Genomic DNA, 21,252 nt, shown 5'->3' on the forward strand with positions numbered 1-21,252 from the left:
CCAGGTATTCAACTTAACAATGGTGGGAACTTGGACACATCTTTTGACAGCCCTGGGCTTTGGTTTCTTCACTAGTGAAATGAAAATACTAAAGTGTGCCTCTGAGAACTGATTGAAGGTCTATGTAAGAAGGTCTCGCTGAGTATTAGCACACTCATGAGAAACACTGGAGTGGGAAGGGGGTGCTGATGTCAGCCTCTAGCACTGCAGACCCCCACAGCTCAGAGGGCTTCCAGAGCCTGTCCACGCTGTCCCCCACCACAGTGGGTGGTCCACAGGTGTGTGGAGGGCTGGTCCACTTTCTCAGCACAAGGCCTCCCTCATCCCTGGAAGTGATATACCCCACTCTAGTTCTGATTTATCCACAGAGATCAGGGCTGGGTAGGTGTTTTGGAGCAGCCCCTGCTGCATCTTTGTCCCTACAGTCCTTCAAGCCAATCACTCAGAACCCAAATAATTATAATCTGGCCAGACCCACAACTCACTCTGCCCTCACTGCCCTGCCTTGCCCTGCCCAAGGGCCATTGTGACTGAATGTGTGTGGTGAATCATGTTTTCATCTCCATTTCCAGGGACGCAGACCAGGCTATTTCTCCTTCCTGGACCCCTTTTCTCCAGGCGTCTGGCTCTTCATGCTTCTAGCCTATCTGGCTGTCAGCTGTGTCCTCTTCCTCGTGGCTCGGTACTCTGCTCCCCTTCCCTGTCCTCACACCGCCACCTCGTGTCCACCTCTAGGAACTGCATGGGGCAGGGGCGGGGAGGAGAGGGGTGATTGAGATCTTGGTGCCAAACTAGAAAGATGAGAGAGGGACTCTGGCCCTGAAACGCTCTCTGCCCAGTTGTCAACCTCACACTCCCCATCTAACCATCTACGTGTTTGTGCCCTCCCTAACATACATAGCGCAGACTGGGTTTGTCTGGATTTGGTTCTACACCTGCAGCTCAGGCTCCCTCCCATTTCTCAACCTCTGGCCCCCTCCTCCTGTAGGATCCTTGGGAAAGAGAGGAGGGGAAGAGGTGGCAGGATGATCGCTCTGATTAAACACTGCATTTGGCTGCCCTGGCATTGGTCCTTGCCAGGATCTGTTACAAAGTGCTGAATGACAGGAAACAGAGCCTGAAAATCCAGAGTGGTGGGACTGGAGCCTTCCATGACATGGGCCAGGGAGAAATCAGAGCTTGAATCTGTCTCTTAAAACAAGCTCACTTGTGGAATAAGACAGTGGAGAGTGGCAGGTGGCAAGAGGATAGGATGTAGAGAAGTCTTTTGGGGTAGCGTGTTGAGTTAAGACAAATTATCTAGATCAGGGGTTGGGGAAAATAAGCCCTCTCCTAGCCCCAAAAGCTAGGGACTGCCCTCGCCCTGTGAAAGAACCCAGGGGATGTCCCTAGGCTGTGGTTTCTCAAGAATGTGCACAAAAGGGCTTATTTTGCTCTGAGTCTGAGAGCTCTTGGACCAACCTGGGATTGGTTGGGAGGAGCCAGAAGGAACTTACTATGCAGAAGTGAAAGTACCCCTAGTGCTCCCAGGCCATTCACTGAAGTCCCTACTCCCTGGTCAGCCTTCACCTTACTCCAATGGGTTGTTATATGGGGGCAGAGAGCTAATCAGGATGACCTCATAGAAATCAGATGGAGATCTAGTACAAGTATCCTCTCACTTGTCTCTTTTGCTTCTAGGCCACAGTGGCAGGGCCAGATGATTCTATGGCATACTCCACTTGTGCAAGTGGGCTCTTTCCTGAGGGCATGTTCATTCAGTGGACAAGGAGGGCGCATTCTGTCTTTGGTTAGGAGAGGCAGCAACAGTGTCCTGCGCCCAAGGAACCTTAGGATGCCTAACTCCCAGGCCAGTTCCTGTCCTGACCAAGTGAGGTTGCATTGCCCTATGTTAGCCTCTTCCAGTAGAGATCAAGGTCAAGATCGGGAAAGTCATCCAGGGCCCTACAAGATCCAACCTGACAAAGAGTAGCCTGGCTTATACTCGGTAGCCTACAGAGGCAGCCAAGTTTTCTGCTCTCAAGACACCTACCCATCTCGGGCCTCGTGGGCTCATTCTTGCTACTGTCAAGTATCTGTTGTCAGTGACAGCTGGCAAGGTGCAGGAGCTCACATGCTGACACTTCTACTCTCCACTTCACAGCATTGTCTGTGCTTCTTTTAGGAAGCTGTCTGCATGTGTCTGGCTCCTTTGCTCTTGATTCTCTCTGGCCCCTGTGATTAAGCCCCTGTGCATGTCATGCCATAGCTCCCAACACCTTTAGGGCCCTGGAAGGATTCTTAGGGCTTGATCAGCAGATACACACACACAAACTTGCCTCACCATGCCCCAGGCAGCCTAAAGCTGTCTTTAGGGGCTATGCTGCCCCACTTCCCTGCCCTCCTCACCCACACACAGTGTCCTGCATTAACAAAAATGTATTAAAGGACTAACAATGTATGTGCACATTCATACACACACACAGACACACTCACACAGAGAGGATATCCAAGCCTAGGATATTCTGTCCTAAGGCAGTGGTCTGTAATAAGGATTCTATGGAGCACAAAGGCTGCTAGGAGCTAGGATAGGGGTAGTTCCTTTGGGAAGTGACCACAGCTCTGGAGCCCCAATTCCTCATCTTCCAGATCTAGCTCTGCTTTTATCTCTTGTGTATTGTATTTCTGGGTAAGATTTTAGAGGGAAAAAATATTTGAAAACTACTGCCATTCCCCAGCCATCTGATCATCAGAGTCACACTGGGAGCTTTTAAACTTTTGAATTCATGGGTCCAGTGTCTCAGAATCTCTAGGGCTGGGACCCTGGAAGCTGTATACCTGGAGTGTGAGCCTCTACTTCTCAGGGTGGACACTGAATGGCAGGCATCAGTATCCCTGGGGAACTTACAGATTTTAGGTCTCACTGGTACTCACTGATTCAGAAGCTTTGGGAGTAGGGCATGGCAATCAGTGTGTTAACAAGCCTCCTGAGTGAGTCTAATATAGGCTGAAGTTCCAGAACTAGGCTGAGATTTTCAAACCCTGATTGTGTGGGACCCTAAGGTTCCTCCCTGATCCCTTGGGAACTTGGAATAGAAGAACAAGCAACTTCCTTACCAAGGCTGCCCATGCCTTGATATCCCCAGTTTCCAACCAAGGGGCTGCACTTTTATGTTTTGTTTATTAGAGTTCCACATCAGAACATATTCAGGGAGAAAAGTGTAACTTTAAAGAAAATAGTATGAGATCCACCAACAGTGTACCAATAGGGCACCAATAGTGCAAGTGTACCATTGTAACTTTTTGGGGAAGAAGGGCTTCAAATTCAGCAAAAGAAAGTGGCTGGCCCAAGGCAACAAGACCAGTTACTGAGGCACAGTGGTGAGGCCAGAAGGGAGAGCTGGTGCTTCTCTGCCCAGCACCCTTTATTCACACTTGTCCCCTCAACACCGGTGTATGTTCCTTTTCTCCCACAGGTTGACGCCCTACGAGTGGTACAGCCCTCACCCATGTGCCCAGGGCCGGTGCAACCTCCTAGTGAACCAGTACTCTCTCGGCAACAGCCTCTGGTTTCCAGTTGGAGGCTTCATGCAGCAGGGCTCCACCATTGCCCCTCGAGCCTTATCCACCCGCTGTGTCAGTGGCGTCTGGTAAGGTCCCATAGGAGACAAGGCCAGACCTGCGGGGCAGTGGGACCAGACAAATGGGGAGCAAAAAGGGACCTCAGTCAAGCCCTCACTCAGCTGCTGGTAGACAGGAACCTCAGAAGCCCTGCATGAGAGCCCTAAAACCTCCGCTTTTCATGGTGATCCAGCAGGGAGCTGAGCTACCTTTTGCCAGTTCCAAAGATTGCAGACAATGATGCAACCCATTCTGATTTATCTCCTCTGGTTCACTTTACTCTGCCTCTGAGGTCTGGATGCAGAGAGGAGCCCAGGAAGGCAGGAAGAGGCAAGAAAACACCCTTTATGACCCATAGCCAAGCAAAGATAACTTCCTAATGTGTAAATGACCTGAGTTTTGAGAGGCTGGGCCAGCAAGGCATATGCAGATTTATGAAATATGAGCCTATAGCAGGTAGTCTCTTCAAAGAGGTTAGGGTTAGACATCCAGAAATGGGAAAATGATTCCAAGGGTAGAAAACCTCTTTAAAAACCAGGATGTGTTTTCCCCATGCATGTATGGACTAATAATTTCTATTAGATGTGAGGGGGAAATGAAACATATATAATATATATCTCCTAGAGAGGTTAGTTTGCAAGAGATAGTTTCTGATCCCCTCTTGAAATCCACTTTCAGTTTGGCTGCAGCAACTTACAGGACTTAACATCCTTGGTCCTCTTGCCTCCTTCTCAGCCTGTTTAGACTACAGGAAAGGAAAAGTGGTGTTTCTTTCCATGGGTTCCGGTGCCAAGGTCAGGGGATGGTCTGGACAGAGGCAGCAGGGGAGCAGCTGCAGCTGGGGCTAGTCCCTGGGACAGCAGCCCCTTCCTATTTTGAATACTCATTTCCTTAATAAATAATACATATAGTATGATTTAAATGAGTTGGGAAAAATGCTCACCTATTATCAGACATTGCCAAGAAGTTGCTGAGTATATTGATGCAGAGAACTGGGACTCACTGTCCCCAGGAAAAATGGATAGCTTGGCAGGAGCAGTCCCAGAGTTCTCTCAAAATTCAGGAAATCAGAGGAGTCACCCTGGGAGATGAGCACCCATCAGCTGAGGATGTTGACCTCATTGTGCCTGGGGATCTTCCTTCCAGAGGGTGCACTTGCCCCTTGGTACAGCAAGGCCCTGTTGCCTGCTTCATCCACCTGGCTGCCCTCTGCAGCCTATGCCCAAGACCCCTCATCTAGAGAGCTTCAGAGGTGTGAGTCTTGAAAGGTGCTGCTCTAAAAAGCTGGCCCTGGTGGCCTGGTTACTGAGTCCTAGAGTGTGTTGGGAAGGGGCTTCAGCACTAAAGAGGAGCCATGGTGAGGGATGCTATGCTCACTGTTCCCTTACTAAATCAAGGCCACAGTTTGGTCAGTTCCCTGGGTGTTGGGAGATCCGAAGTCAGAGTTGCCTTGGCCTCCTCACCAGAACAATTGACAGAAAATGCCATGCTGCTCATGAGAACACAAACATCACAACCAATAACACCCCTTTAACATGGGAGCCCTGCCCACCACCCCCCAGAAACTGCATGAGCATCCTTTGCTTTCTCAGCAAAGGTGATGGGCTTGCATTGAGCTACTTAGGTTCTCTGACTCCTTCCCTTATGACCAGGGCCCTAGACTGCTGCCAGCCTACCTAAGGTAGAACAGATGTCAGAGTGTATTCCTATGGATGAGGGAAACTCCCAGCCAACCTTAAGGCCATGTCCTCACCCAGGACTCAGTGAGTCCCAGCTCTCACCAGTGCAACTAAGCAGTAGGAAGACACTGGCTTGTTCCTGGGGATGGTCATGAGAAACAACTTCCAACGGGGCAGAAGTCAGCACCCAGGGCAATGAGAGCAGGTCTTGAGCAGGGAGGGACACCTGACACTTACAGGTCTCACATGGGGAAGATATAAGGAGGTAACCAAGTGGTTTTCACCCATATGCAGGCTGGAGGTCTCTCTTTACATTTCTCTGTATCTCTCACATTCATGTAGTCCTTTACAGATTACTGATCACTAATGATATACTCTCTCATTTGATGTCACAACTCTCCCTAGACAGGCAGAGCAGGCTTTATTATCCCCATTAGACAGATGATCTTGGAGAGGACCAGGAGCCTTCCCCCATGATCTCACTGATGGAGTATGACCAGTATTGAAAGCCCGTTCACCTCAGTGGTGATCCAGCATAAAGATATAACTATCGATGGGTATCTGTGCCTTGTGGATACCCCGTCACTTCAACCCTAGGGAGGGAGCCAGTAGAAGTTCCTAATGACAGTGGCAAGAAAGGCAATGAGACTTCTTGCTTTTGAACATCTACCCAGCGGCTACCAGTTGCTAAGTCCTGTGGCCTATGCTTTAGCTAGCAATATCCTTATAAGAAGTGAAAGCTCAAGAATTCAGACCTCACTGATTCAGAATTTGTGATTCTTCAACCTAAATTGGGCTTAGTCTCTGTTTGAGCTCCTTACATCAAAAGGATTGGGATGCAGATCCATACTGTTAACCAGGTGAGAAAAGTTTGTTTCATCTACCTAAGTGAACAAACTTGTTAATGGCTTTAGCATATATTCTGCCTGCATTGCAAAATTATTCTAACTTTAAATGAGCTGTAACTACTCAATAAAATAATCTTCTAATTTGAGGTAGCATGACCATTGTAAGAGTATTTTCAAATTCTAACATTTTGGCAAGCTGAAGGTGTTTTCCATTAGTTTGTCTTCATTGAAGACTTTCTGCCGTCAAGATTTATAGAACTGCTTCTGAAATACACACATATCATTGTGCTACTTGGCAAGTTACTTTATTTCTCCAGCCTCAGTTTCCTCCCCTGTAAGATTGGGGTAGGACATTTACCTCCTTGAGTTGCAGGGATTATGTAGTGTGGCAATTGAGCTCATGGTAGGTGCTTGGTACCTGGCCATTCACATCTGAAGGCTGACTTCAGCATGAGGAGGTTGGAAGCCGGCCCAGTTCTATCTCTGAACCAAGTCCAAGTCGGAACCCTCAGCTCATTTACTAACTCATTTCCCATAGTCCCCAGACTATCTCATGTGCATGGACTACACATCTTCTGAATAACAGCCAATAATCACCTCCTTTCAGAAACAAGAAAAAAATGTCAATTGTGTTTTTCCAAGCAACACTCAACAGACTCAATTCATGTTCTCTTGACATCATATGCCCTGCCTCCTTTCTCTTCCCCCACTAAGCTGAGAGCTCCTTTAGAAGACAGACAGACCCCTGGTCTCTCCTATGTCACAGCAGGACTGGGTTTGGGGGCCAAGACAAGTGGGAGTGCCTGGGCAATGATGACTTCCTGGTCTTTTCCTACATAGGTGGGCATTCACGCTGATTATCATCTCATCCTACACGGCCAACCTGGCAGCCTTCCTGACCGTGCAGCGCATGGATGTGCCCATTGAGTCAGTGGATGACCTGGCTGACCAGACCGCCATTGAATATGGCACAATTCACGGAGGCTCCAGCATGACCTTCTTCCAAGTAAACCCCATTTGGTTGCTCGCCAACATTGGGAATTGGGCAGAATAAAGTTGAGATGTTTGTCCACTGGAGTTAAAAACATCTCTTCTCGTCTCATTATCTCTTTGGAACACTTAGTTTGGAGATCCACACGGGGCTCATTTTTCTCCTGTTCCACAAAATGAGCCAGAATGAGGTCCCAAAAGGACTTTGGGTTAATATTAGCCTATCCCAGAGTGATGTACATGGACAACTGTTAGTACTCGAGATGATTTTATGTCTAATGTGGTAGAACTTGTTTAAATGCAATAGCTTCATATATATATATATATATATATATATATATATATATATATATGCTGTGAATCAAACCTATAGTTTTATTTACATTATTGTATAGAGTGGAACTAATGTATATATTTAAATTTTAAGAAGTGAAGTAGATTTTTTAGGTGTTACTAAGACCAAACAAGATTAAAACAGTACACAAATGACTGGTGTTTGAGGAATACTAGATTAAGATGAAATGAAATCATCAATTCCAGGCTGATAGGCCCTCTTAGTTCCTTTGGGATTTCCTTGCAAGGCTTAGGGGAAGGGTCTGCCACAATAATGTGTTCACTGACTGACAAGCTGATTGATCACCAAGGCTGACAGAACAAGGCCAGGCAGACCAGTAGTTTTCATAGGCTTCAAGATCTCAAGGGAAGCAGATTTCCCCTGGGGCTAACAGGTATCCAACCTACCAAACATCCAAGAAGCTCATTTTTTAATGAAACAACCTCAAGTCCTTCCATTTTCTGTTTTCCATGCAAGTCTCAGAGCCTGTTGGCACAGAGACCACAGAAAGCATCATGTAACCACAAAGTTTGGAGAGACCCCAGAATTCTCTGGATTATTATAGGTAAAATAAAATAGAAGCCAGCATTGGATATATGAGAGATAAATTGTTTCAGCGTAAATAGCAAATAGTGGCACCGCTTCTGCAGGTGACATCTCTGTTTAAGTCCTGAATGAACCTGAATTCCCTACTCCAAACTGAAGGGTGATGAAAGGACATAGCCAGAAGTTCAGTTTTACCAGAAAATAGAAGGTGTCAATGACAGATCTCTAGGGTCGATGAGACAGAACTGATGATCAAACCAGTAGTCAGAATTCCCGGTGCCTTGGGACCCAGTTGTACCCTCATCTTTGTGCAAGCACAATGGCAGTGAACATCTTAAATAGAGAGATGGAAGGGAAAAGGTTCTTGACTGTTATGAGGGGGCAAGTGGTGGAAGGGCCAGTAATTTAAGGCCCATTTTGATTCCCTTCCTCTTTAAACCAACATTTCCTTTCTCTTTTCCCAATCTTGCTTCCTTCTGCTGTTTCCCCAGAATTCCCGCTACCAGACCTACCAACGCATGTGGAATTACATGTACTCCAAGCAGCCAAGTGTGTTTGTGAAGAGCACAGAGGAGGGAATTGCCAGGGTGTTGAACTCCAACTATGCCTTTCTGCTGGAGTCCACCATGAATGAGTACTATCGGCAGCGAAACTGCAACCTCACTCAGATTGGGGGCCTGCTGGACACCAAGGGCTATGGGATTGGCATGCCAGTCGGTAGGCAGGCAAGGAGCAGCCTCACTGGGTAGCTTCATCCAGGCAGGCTCGGGGCAACTAAAACTATTGAACACAATGCTGAATTCAGTAACTCCTGTTTCAGGATTTCAGGCTGAGGATGTAGCTCAGCACTAGAATGCTTGGCTGGCTAGCATGCATAGGGTGCTGGATTCAATCCCCAGTATTGATAATCAAGTAAATTAAAAAATGTATACAGTAACTCCTGTTCCAGAACCAATTTAACATCGACTTCAAGTGGGCCTTCTCAAGGTTTAAAAAAAGTAACAGCAAACCCATATACTTTTACTAATCAGTGTTAAGCACCCTGTCTGTAAATATGAAAGAAATGCTTGATTGGTTATTTAATTGATTTATTATTATAGGCTAATTCTCATTATGAAAGGGCATATTGATGCCCTCAGTAATGGATACTTGCTTCTCTTTTTCTGTTTCCTGTCCTTTGTCCATTTCTTTGATTGACATCTCTACTAGCAGGGGGAAGAAGGAAGAGGTCGTAACACCTAAATGAATGGATTAATTTTGCTTTTTGTTTGTTTCACTGTGAAAAGTTTGCTGATGTTATTGGATGTGATGGCTTTCAGTTATTTTTGGATTTCACAGATCCATCCACTCTGATTCGGCATGAGTGATGGAGAAAGGATGTCAAAGCTCTGGTGTTCAGCTTGCTGTCTGGTGCTATCTGCATGTTGTGTTATAGGAGGGTGGAGATAGTTGGCTTCCAGAAGGTATCTTAGCTGTGCTTTTTAAAGTTTGTTCACACTTGGGCCTTCCCCTGCTGGTAGTGCTTCCACCAGATGAGGGAAACATTTTTAGCTGTTGTTGTGATTGTGGAGAAATCTGAGTATGTTCTCCTGGTGATTCTGATATGTACCCTTCCCCAAGTGCACCACTGAGAGCCACTGATGCATAGGGTTGTCTTTGTACCTGTGTATTCTTTATCAAGGCATCTGGAGAAGAAATGGGAGTTGAGGTGGTCAGATAATATGAGAACATTGATATACTGTATGCACATCTTTGTTGTTATATCGTCTGTCCCATCTACTGATCTTTACCTAACTGCAAGCTCTATAAGTTATAGGATTCACTTATACCTGTGAAGTGTAATGAGCATGGTGTTAGAGTCAGACTGACTTGGGAAAGCATCCTGTTTACTGCCATCCTGGTACTTTAGAGAGTCTGTTTAACATCTCGGACTCTCAATTATCCCATTAATAAAATTGTTTCTAATACCTATTCATTGGGTTATTGTGAGGGTTAAACCTGATAATCTGGTCACAGTGTCTTGCACTTAGCCTGCCTGAGGAAATATTAGTGTCCTTCCCACCTTTGTCATAATTCCCTATGTTATCTGATAAAAATATGACTTCTTAAATACTGGTCAGAAACCAAGCAGCTGAACCAAGGGAGTAATATGGTTCATCTCTGAACTCTAGGTTCTGACACTTTTGGTTCTGTAAACTGGAGGCCTCACTCAGTACACCTGAAATGGACACATCCTCTATTTACTGTCATATTACATCATTGTCCATTAATATTACAGATTATGGGCCCATTTGAGAAATGTATTGGCTGACATTTTCTTTCAAGATGGTGGAGTGAGCCACAAAATGAACTTAAGGTGCATCTTGGTGATATTCTAGCTACTTAATTAGTTCAACTCAAATGTCAAGTGCTTCCAATATTTTCATTAGAAATTTGACTGTGTATAGTTGAGGTAAAACAGACCAATTCTAGAAGTTTCACTAATAACCAAGGGAAAATGGTGGGAAATGCATTCATTTTTTGTGTCTGATCTGATATTATTTTCTCATGTCTTATCTCACTTAATTGTCCCATTTATGAAATAGATGTGTTTATTCCCATTCTATAGAAGGCAGAACAGAGATTCAGAGAAGATAGGTTGCTTGTCCAAGGCCACAGAATAGGTCAAGAGGCTGGCTTGAATCTGGGATGCTTGTCTTCAAATCTAGTATTTCACTGATCAGACCATGCTGCTCATTGGACCCACCAGCTAGGCAGGGCAGGATAGGTGGGAAGATGTGCTGTGGTTCTCACAGAAGGCTGGGAAAAACATTACAGAGTTCACTGATGAGATAGGATTCAGTCCCCTGAGGTTACACATGTATCTCATTCTTAAGAGAGAAGTGAAGGAATAACTTCAGAATTAGCCATGTTGTTGGACATAAATAAAGAAGAACTAAAGAGAAATAGAATGAAGAATGAGATGCAAAATTGGTTGGGTGGTTTAGGAGCTAAGTAAGTCACTAAGAAGTAAGCAGAATAGCTCTTTTCTGTGACGCCTTTAAGGGGATTATGGGATTGGGTTGAAAATGCCTAGAAACTTCTTGAAATGAAGGTGTGCTATGGGATAGACAGATGTCTCTAAACCTGGAATGTTCATAAGCCTTACACCTAACCACATCTGCTAGGCAACTTGTTCATATATACATTCACTACAGATGTTTAGTAAGCACCTACTCTACATGGGACTCTGCTGATGTTCACCTGGACCAGTTACACAGGCTTGGCATGGGTGTTTCCAGGCATAGTTGTGTCTATAGTATGGAATGTTCTACCCTATGTGTCTGGGACTGCCAGAGTCTGAGAGATCTAGCTCTTTGCCTCTCAAAGTGCAGCCCATAGCCAGCAGCTTGGGCATTACCTTGGAGTTTTTGGAAATGCAGAATCTCAGGCCCCACCCAAAACCTACTGAATCAAAATTTACAGTTCCACTAAACCCCCAGGTGATTCCCATGCACATTAAAATTTGAGAAGCTTTGTTCCAAGCTTCTGCCCAAATCCTTCACTATAACCTTTTTCCTCTCAGGCATCTGTTGATATCAGACCTCCATAGAGCCTTGATAAGGAAACTGGACAGCTTAGTTGTTTTCCACTCTCTTGGTAGCTTTCTCTTAATGATCTCAGGCCTCAGACTACTGTGGAACATTAAGCTTTCCATGGTTTCATTTAAGCTGGTTTTTGTGATTAAACCTTAATTCTAGAACCAAAGCTCCTTGACTGTATTCCATCAGAAAAAATTTTAAATTGCACTGAACAGAAAGAAGCCTTCTGTTTGAGGAGGGAGGGAGCAGTGGGGGATGATAGAGTAATAGACAGGCCAGTGGTCCTAGTGCATTCAGCAGGCAGCTATGAGGCTTGGGGACACCCCATGCAGATGGACAAGAGGAGGCTTCTGTCACGCTCTGGGGTGGCTCTTCTCTTACTGCTCTAGGTCAAGTGTAGCATTACAAGTGCCTGAGAAATTAGGTGAAGTAGAAATTGGATGACTGACTGAGAAGTCTGTGTCACAGAAACACAAACTTCATCCCCCTGGAGGCAAGTAGGAAGTTCTGCCACTGGCTTCCTGTTTATCAGTGGACAGATCACTTCACATGTCTAGGCCACCTTTTAAATTTAGAAATTGAGAATGCCCAGACAGGGAGGTGCTGTGGTGCAACCTTCTGGGAAGCCATTACTTGGCCCATCCTGGAGTCTTTGGCATTGGGTTGGATCTACCAGTCAGTGAAGATGGAAGGAAAGTAGAAGAGATCAAGAAGCCTGCATGAAACCAGAAGGCTCTCCTTTACTGCAGAGGAGGAGATGGAGTGGAGTAGAGTGGGATAACAGTGGTCTAGTGATCAGGGCCCACCTGCTGCATCTGTCCCTCTTCCTGAGGTTCAAGCAGGCAGAGCGGCCAGATGATGTGCTAGGAAGGGGACTGGAGCAGCGCCCAGGAGGACATTCACATCCTGTGTCTTGGACTCTCTTATGACCCCACAGGTTCAGTTTTCCGGGACGAGTTTGACCTGGCCATTCTCCAGCTGCAGGAGAACAATCGCCTTGAAATCCTGAAGCGCAAGTGGTGGGAAGGGGGGAAGTGTCCCAAGGAGGAAGATCACAGAGCTAAAGGTAAAGATGTTCAAGACCTTTCCTCCCACCCTAGAGGACAAAAGCATTTGTTTCTTATGTCCAGATTTCAAGTAATGACTTCTAGGACGAAGAGAGAATGAGCTCTGGAAGACATGGCAGACCAGACTGGGGCTGGCTGGAGTCAGGCTTGTCCCAGGGTCTTATATACTGTAGGTACCCAGTGTACCCCTGGCCCACAAGAACTGCAGGCACAGCCTCTGCTTTGTGTCCTGGATCCACCACTGTAATCCCCAGCACCAAGGCTTCCACTCTAGTGCATATTTCCAACATCTCCCACCTGTGTGGTTGCAATAGCCTGGATCCTTTTCCCATTTTTACATCTCAGTAGTGTATTCTCTACTACTAGCCTGGATGATTCTTCTTTAAAATGTAAATTGGATTGCAGCATTGCCCTTCCAGTGGCTCCTCATCTTGGAATAAAATTCAAGCTATTACCTCAGGGCCCTATGTGACCGGCTCCCCTTGTGACTTGCTCTTCTCTTTCTCCTCCTCACACTTCCCAGCTTGCTTCCATACCAAGGTGGGCACGTGCTTGCACCCTCCCCAGCTTCCCTGGGAGCCCTCCCTCAGAGAGGTCCTCACTCCCCTTCCCACCATAACCCCAATTTCAGACCTCATTACCACCTGATGTAATGTGTTTGTGTATTTACTTTCCACCTCTTCTACTGGAAAGTGGGTTTCATGAGGGCAAGGTATGTCTTCTGCAGAGGGCCTGGTCCATGGATATTTTTTACTGAATGAATAAACGAATGTTGAATTTGCATTGGGTTGAATGGAAAGCAGTCTCCCACCAACTACATGTGTAATAAGAGTGTAGAGGGTCCCTGAACATCCAGATTTTCTACAGGGGAACATATCCTGGTTTGTCCCGATTACATATTTTGTAGATCAGTAATATCTGTTAGCTATTTTTAGATAACATTTATTCTCAAAATGTCCTGGTTTGGAGAAAACAGCATATGATCATACTAGTAATCCACTATAGCCTTGCTAAAACATGCAACAAATTTACCTGTGCACATCATCCCCTAGGAAGGTAGCTGAGGAGCAGAATGAAGGATAGCATGCACTTGCCTTTCTTCTCAGCATGAATGATTATCCTTGATGAGACAGTGAATGAACAACTATGTTTCTAAGTGTCTACACATGGATCTCTTATCTGGCAAAGAGAGGTTTCCGGAATAGGGATGTAAAGTGCAAGTCATTTGTAATGTAAAGGAAGTGCTGTCTTCAAAAGAACCTGGGCAGGCCACACACTTCTTGGCTCTTCTCTCTGCAAAGACTAGGGCTGCCCTTCAGGAGGGCACTGGCCACTAGTGGACATTGGCATGGGCAGATCTTGTTTGATTCCCAGCTCCACTTACTGCTAATCTGTGAGCTTAGGCACATTAGTTACCACTACTGAATTCTCATTTTTTAAAAAATCTGCGGAATGAATACAATAACCAGGGCATGATCAGGTTATTGTGAAGGTTGAGTGAAGTAGCATGGAGCTTAGCTCATGGTAAGGGCCCAAGGCATCACAGTGTTACTGTTCTGCACTCCTGCTGTGCCATACTGCTCTCAACTCCAGGTAGTGTAATCCCAGATATTCAGGAAGTTGAAGAAGGAGGATCTCAAGTTCAAGGCCTCCCTGGGCAAGACCTTGTCTTAAAAAAAAATAGAAAGGGGTGGGGGTGTAGCTCAGTGGTAGAGTGCCCTGGGTTTAATCCCCAGTAGCAAAATAAAACAAAACAAAACAACTCCAGGGCAGGCTGGTTCTGTGAGCTGTCTACAGATAAGTTATTTTCATGGTCAGCCAGCCATTCAATAAACAAAGAAATCCTGAGTGATGGTATTTCAGACCATTGTTTTTACTCCAGAGAATAAGAAAATCCTACAGATTTCCTATGAAATATCCTAGAGTGATTTCTGGAAACAAAACCAACAAACTTAAGTGACTAGCAAAATTATAGATTCTAGCCAAATTACAATTAAATTCTGTTGGGGGTGGGGGTAATACAGAGGAGACTAACTCTACTACTTGCACAGGGAGAAAAAAACAGAGGAGATATAGAGAAAAATATCAGAACATTTTCATTGGGTAGAATGAACTAGATTCTGACAATGCACAGGAATTGAACAAGTAACAATACCGGGGAGAAGGTATTGCAGGCAAATAGGCACATTGAGGAAGGACATAGAAGCAGAAATTAGTACAGTGGGCAGGCCTGTGTGCTGGGACTGAAGGTGCAGCTGGGATCCAGTTTGCAGCCCAGGCATAGCAGAGCATGCTGGACCCAGTTTGAGAGAACTGGCTGAAAATGTCAGAGGTTCTAGAGTGACATGTGGCACCATGAAGGCTGGAGCCATAGAGTGATTTCTGAGCTCTTAGTGGTGTTCCTATTTCCAAGGGACAGTTATTACCTCAGGAGAAAGCAAATCAAATTATTGGCTTTAAGTTCCAAAACAAGTCTTTTTACAATTCATTGGAGAAACAATGTTCTTAAAGCAAGGTTGTTGATTTACTAGGGAATTATTTTGGAATACAGAAATGGATGCCCAAAAGAAATTGTGCATAAGGTTGATGCTAGAAGTGAGAGAGTGAAACAAATGAAATAGAAGAGCCTATGCCACCAAATTTGCAAACCAGATAAAAAGATGACCTGGCCAGGACACATTGGAATGTGGCCAGTCCCTGAAAATGAGCCTCTGCGCCTTTTTGGGAGCTGAGTAGTGACAGGTATCACCTATAGAATTAGCTAGGAATTGAAAGCGTTATAAAAAGTTTTTTCTGCCTTTTCTGGAGTTTGGCGAACCCCAGAAATATGTGATATGCCACAGTGGAGTGGGCACATGAAGGATGGTACATGGGAACCCAGGGCAGAGAAGACCCAGTGAAAGGCCTGAGTTTTTGTAGGCCCTAGACAGGGATATTAGAAATCTAAGTGGACTCCAGTTAAGACCACACCCCCACCCCCACCCCATGCTGACACAGATTGGTCCTCCTTCTGAATCCCAGCCCTGAAATATTCCCCCAGAGGGAAGGAGAAAACATTGAATTTAAACCTGAAATGACTGAGAATTCTCTGTGCATTTGGAAATCACATAGAAATGAAAGTTACAAGTAAAAATTATGTTCACACATTGAAAAATAGTCACCAATTTTGCAGTTGTTGGCTTTGGAAATGCTTCCCCATTCCATGGAGATCCAGGTAGACTGATCTTACAGCAGAGCTCAGGGTGGAGGAGAGCTGACAGGGAGATCAGGATCCCAGATAGGAAGGTGTGAGCAGGAGGCCTCTCTACTGTGCATGAGGACCAAATTCCCTGGCACAGAGAAGAGAATTGAACAGATGAAAGAGGATTATCAACAGAAGTCATCTTTCCTGGATCCCAGGGCTTCAGAGAATGCCTGAGTTCTATCTACCCACCAGCATTAACTTGCCTGTCTGCCACTGTCCTTTGGAACAAAGGGTGGTCTCTACTCATCAAGCGGTGATGTCCAAGCATGGGACTGTCCAGGAGATGCTGTGCAAGTTGCCATGAAAGAAGGGCATTGGCCAGCAGCGAGCGAGGCCAGTGTTATGCAGTGGCTCCATTTTGGCTGTGATGGAGACCAGGCAAACATCACTCAAAGAGGCTCAAAGCCTTCTTGGCTAAGTGAAATTCCACATGACTTCCTCCAGGGTAAGCAAGAGGCACTAGCCTCAAACATAAGGTGTTATTGCTTCATCCATCTCTCTCTCTCACACTCTCTCTCTCTCTCTCTCGCAAATTAGCCATTGGGCTTACTATGATGTATAACTTACTACTCAAGAGACTCATCAGAGAAACAGGACTGCCATGACCCAAAAGATCCCTTCCTTGAAGTCTTCAAATGGCCACCAGAAACCAAGCACCAGGAATATTTTTTCCCTTGTGTCTCAAAAAGAACAGAGGGCAGTAGTTTTAATTTTCTTTCCATGGCAGCTCCTAGGTGATCTTTCTTTCTGTAATTTGAATCAGCTGGCTTTCATATGTGCCTAAAGAGGAGTATGGAACTGGCAGAGAGAGATGGAGGTCCTCTAGATAGGAGTAGGAGGGGGGTCCTTTCTTCAGAGACCTCTAAAGGTGACAGCGGCTATAGACACTTTTGGTTTCAATTAAAATGTACTAAACAACATGCCAGTGCCTAATATAATACTTTTCTGCTTTGTTATCCTATTAAAATGTGAGAATTTGCAAAGAAAAGGAACTGGTGCTCACTCTACTTCTAATCCAATAATCCAACTAAAACATCACTGCCAAACATCGAGAAGAATCCTAACATTGGGATGATGCCACCCATCTCGAGCTTTGCCATCAGGTATTCCTTGTTTCTTTCCCCCTTCACTTCATCTCCCCTCTTGCTTTCCCTGCCTATAGCCTAATGACTATCTACCTTTATACAACCGCCTGAAAAATGAAACGGCAGATTGTGTGGAAGACTGGAGATTACAAAACAGAGAAAGCTCCATTCCAAGCAGTTTCATTTGCTTCTACCTTCTCTTTGCAAAAACATTTTATTTATTTATTTATTTATTTATTTATTTATTTTTTCACTCAGCTCCTATAAAAAGAAATATTGCTAGCCACTCACGTATGCTGGCAACCCAATTCAAGGAGATTGGATTACTGAAGGCTTTGCAGAATAATTACTAGACAAAAAAGGTGGTTGGTGAACTCCCAGGAAATTAAATACATTTATCTTGAAAAATGCAAGCTTACAGTCAGGCTTCAACGAAACAGAAATACACCACCAGGCTGTGAAAATCAGGGTCCCCTTTCAGGAATAAAAAAGAGGCCAGTGGCATTGACTCAGAATCCTTGGTGAACAGGAAGTTTGCTGTCTGGCTCAATGGGAATGAAAGCAGGAGACATCTTAATAGGAGTGGGGCCAGGTGATGGGGAAAGGGGGACTCTGGGGACGTTTTTCTCTCTTCTCAGGGGGCCCAGCTTGGCTATCTGGGTTCTCTGGTTTCACTGGAGAGCATGAAGGCTGAAACTGAATGTGGGAGCTTGATAGTGTCTCAGAGATGCTGCAGAGGAAGCTCATCCCTAATCAAATCAGATTGATTGCTGAGTGATGGAGAAACCCCCAGGGGCTTGCCAGAAAGCATGATCAGAAACAGAGGCAAATGGTATCCCAGCAAGTCTGCAGCAAAGGAAGGCAGCAATTACAAAGACTACAGCCCATCTCTGTCTGGAAACTGAGCCAAGATGAAGTGGATTTCACCAATTCAAACATTTGATGTGATGTTCTATGGGACAGAAAGGAATTTGATGAGCTGAATTTGTAGCCCATGCACAGAACTCTTCCCCTCTGTCACTCTGGAGGTTCCCAGGAATGAACCCACTCATCATTGGCATGGAAGCTGGGCTCTGTCATCACGTCTGTGCAGCCTGAGTGGATCCAGTGACCAGGGACATTGGGAGGGCAAGGGCCCTGGCTTCATATGGGCTTGGGCACTTTCACTTGTTACCCATAGTTAGTTACCGAACTTCTCACACCTGGGTAATTGACAGAAAAATGGAGGTATGAACAGTATTGTGTCACAAGGCAAATGTAAGGATTGAATTAAAATAGCATGGAGCTAGGCACAGTTGCACATGCCTGTAATCCCCTACTCCAGAGGCTGGGGCAGGTGGATCACAAGTTCAAGGTCAACTGGGCAATTTAGGGAGACCTTGTCTCAAATAAAAATATAAAAGCCTAGGGATATTGCTCAGTGGAAAAGTATCCCTGGGTTTAATTTCTAGTACCAGGGGCAAAATATCATGAAAACTTTACTCATACTAAACAGTCACAAAGTCAGTCTCATATCTATAAAGAGCATAAACTTTGGAATCAGATTTATCTAAAATTCCCATGTTCATTGTGAAAACTTGAGCAACTTAAGATCTTTGAATTTGTTTCTTTGTGAAATAGGGTCTGCTGTATAGTGTTGAATGAGACAAAAAGTTTTAAAACATGAGATACTTGAGCTTATATTTTGATAAATTATAAAGAGTTTCTCTCATAACTTTCATTTTGATAAATAGCAAAATTTATCAAATTCCTCTCCTATTCCTCTTCTAGTTGGTGTATCTTTCTCCTATGTTTCCTTCATTCTTTCCCAAATCGGGTAGGCCTCTATTCAACAGATGTCACAGTGATGCAAGAAGCAATGGCAAGTTTACTGTGTCACAGTTCTCAGCAGCACACACATAATAAGTCACTTTCTTTTTCTGGGACTGTCATATAGGTCAGTTTACACATGGGCATGTGAAGCTGGTATTTACGTTAAGCCCATGGAGACGGGACTGTTTGCTCTATCTACATGGATGCTGATGAATGTGGCTCTGAGATGAAAGTGTTTGAAACCAGATGGGTCCAAGGATACATGAATTTGTCAAATACTCTTGATATGTGAGCTTGCACAGAGCTTGGCACTTAGCACAGTCCCCAACTAATGGGCTCCAGATCCTCCATAATGATTTGTTAAGTAACATCAAAGAATTCTGTCACCTTGTATGGATTGTGGCACTGGTCTGTGCTCTCCCCCACCCCCATGTGTATTTGTGTACTCTTTGTATTTGCCTCCATAGCTTGCATTCTCTGCCTGTGCCTCTGAGGTACAGGTGCTTGTCATACCTTTGTTCCAAGGAAGCACCCCCTCTGCTGTAATCAACCACAGTACTCCTTGGAGTTATGTGACAGTCTTAAGAGCAAAGCACAAGTGTGCCCAAATCCAAGAAGTCATCATTAACCAGTCAGAACCAAAGGAAGGACAGGTGGGTAGGTGGAGATTCACATCACTTCAAAGGTAGTCTGTTCCTGGTTGCCATTCCTCTCTGCAGTTCTAGAGACAGAGAAAGTGATCCATTTGAACTATCATGTGTGTTTATGGGCAATCTGTGAGTGACACCAAAGTTAGTATTCAGCCAACCAGGAGGTTTTGAGGAAAATTTGATTCTATTTCAGCTAATGCAGGCTCATTGCTTGGGCATAGCTGAGGCTCAGGGAGACTTGAGCATCAGGAGCAAATCCCAGTTTCCAAGCCATCTGTCTGGATGGCTCATGTGTGGTCCCATCTGAAGAAGAGAAGGGAGGGGGCGACTAGATGGCTCCCCAGTCTCTCTTGCAGGTGTGGAGGCATCTGTGAGTGAGGCAAGGGTCTCTCAGAATGGAGGGAGTCCACAACAAAGGCCCTTTCTGATGAATGCTGTATGCTGTGCAAGGCATCTAACTTCTCAAGGATAACTGATGACAGTGTTAAGCAGAACTGCTGCACTCTCTAAACACTCCCTTTCCACTCCCTGCTCCATCTGTTTCTCAACTATGACTCTGCCAGGAGTCTATTCTTGCTTCCACTTTCCAATAACTTCCTAAAAGCACGAATGGTATACAAGCCTCACTCCTAAGAGGAGGAGGAGGAGGAGGAGGAGGGGCTTACTCAGCCAGGAACTGACATGCTCAAGCAACAGTCATGATTAACATGCTGGGCCAGAAATTTGAGGAGCTGGGAAAGAAAGACTGGGGGACCAACGCGGTGACACATGGTGTCTACCAGCATCTTGTTCAAACTTTAGCTCTTCCAAGAAGCTTACTCTGAAAGATTCAGAGTTATCCCAGTACAGATCACATGCCCATTTTTTACTTTCCCCACCCAACACAGGACATCTGTGTTGTGTATTACCCATGTCAACGTTCAGTCCCCCTTTGGCCAGGGCAGTCTTGGTCATCTGCCTGAATTCCTCAATGGCAATTGCAAAATTTGCTATTATGCCAAACAAAATTTAATTAGGAAATGTACACATATCACAATATGGATCCAGAGCTTTTGGTAATGCAGCCCTGTACATCTGGAATGTCTTTATCCTCTTTCTTTCTGCTCATTCTTTCAACACATTAGTTGAGTTCCCCTTGTGGGTCAGGTACCATGATTGTGGGTTATAAGATTAAACAAGGCTATGGGTGATATGACTGATTCTTCCCTCAAGGAAATTCTGATGTATAACCTTAATGTACTTTTTACATGACTGGAGTGATATTCAATGTGTTTTGTGAAACACAAGAGCAGAATAGCTAACAGGGTCAGGTAAGATCAGAGGGCCCTTGGAGGAAGTGACCCTGGAGCTGAGCCTTTTAGGAAAGGACTGAGGTTAGACAGGTCTGTAATTCCAGGCGAATGTGCTAACAGGAGTACAGGTACAGAGGTAGGAGCAACAATAACATGTGCTAGGAACTATAAACAGTGCTGTGATACTAGAAGACATACCACAGCCAGATTTTACATTTCAGCAAGACAACTCAGGCAGAGTTGAAGAGGAAGCAGCTCCAAGCAGGGAAATCATTTCAGAGGCTGCTGCAATAGTCCAAGCAAGAGTTAGATGATAGGAGGGATGGAGAGAAGGATAAGAAGTTGAAAAGCATTTAGGAAGTAAATCACAAGTAGCCAGTGCGTAGAGGAGGGGCAAAAGGCCAAATGTAGAACAATGAGGCAAGAATGTTCCCAGAGCAAGCAAAGATGTAAGACTGGAAAAGAGGAGCAGGCGACGGCTTTATGAAAACCAAGAAGTGGGTGTGATTGACAATATGAAGTGC

At 45.1% G+C, this 21,252-nt stretch overlaps 1 protein-coding gene across 3 annotated transcripts in view; it reads left to right on the forward strand.

Moving 5' to 3' along the window:
- The window catches only part of Grik4 (glutamate ionotropic receptor kainate type subunit 4), a 436,311-nt gene that overhangs the window by 406,231 nt on the left and 8,828 nt on the right, over positions 1-21,252 (forward strand). For all 3 annotated transcript variants that reach the window (XR_015451727.1, XM_087212564.1, XM_021249070.2), the window contains 5 exons: positions 573-682; positions 3,456-3,629; positions 6,968-7,133; positions 8,489-8,714; positions 12,516-12,644. Coding sequence is in view for 2 of the 3 variants with exons in the window: in XM_087212564.1 (XP_087068690.1) it covers positions 573-682; positions 3,456-3,629; positions 6,968-7,133; positions 8,489-8,714; positions 12,516-12,644 (805 nt within the window). In the remaining variant the exon portion in view is untranslated. The remainder of the gene's footprint in view (positions 1-572; positions 683-3,455; positions 3,630-6,967; positions 7,134-8,488; positions 8,715-12,515; positions 12,645-21,252) is intronic.

Source organism: Heterocephalus glaber, unplaced genomic scaffold (assembly GCF_053883595.1).
Source record: "Heterocephalus glaber isolate CG9 unplaced genomic scaffold, H.glaber_assembly_v1.0 deba00001431, whole genome shotgun sequence".
Classification (NCBI taxonomy): domain Eukaryota; kingdom Metazoa; phylum Chordata; class Mammalia; order Rodentia; family Bathyergidae; genus Heterocephalus; species Heterocephalus glaber.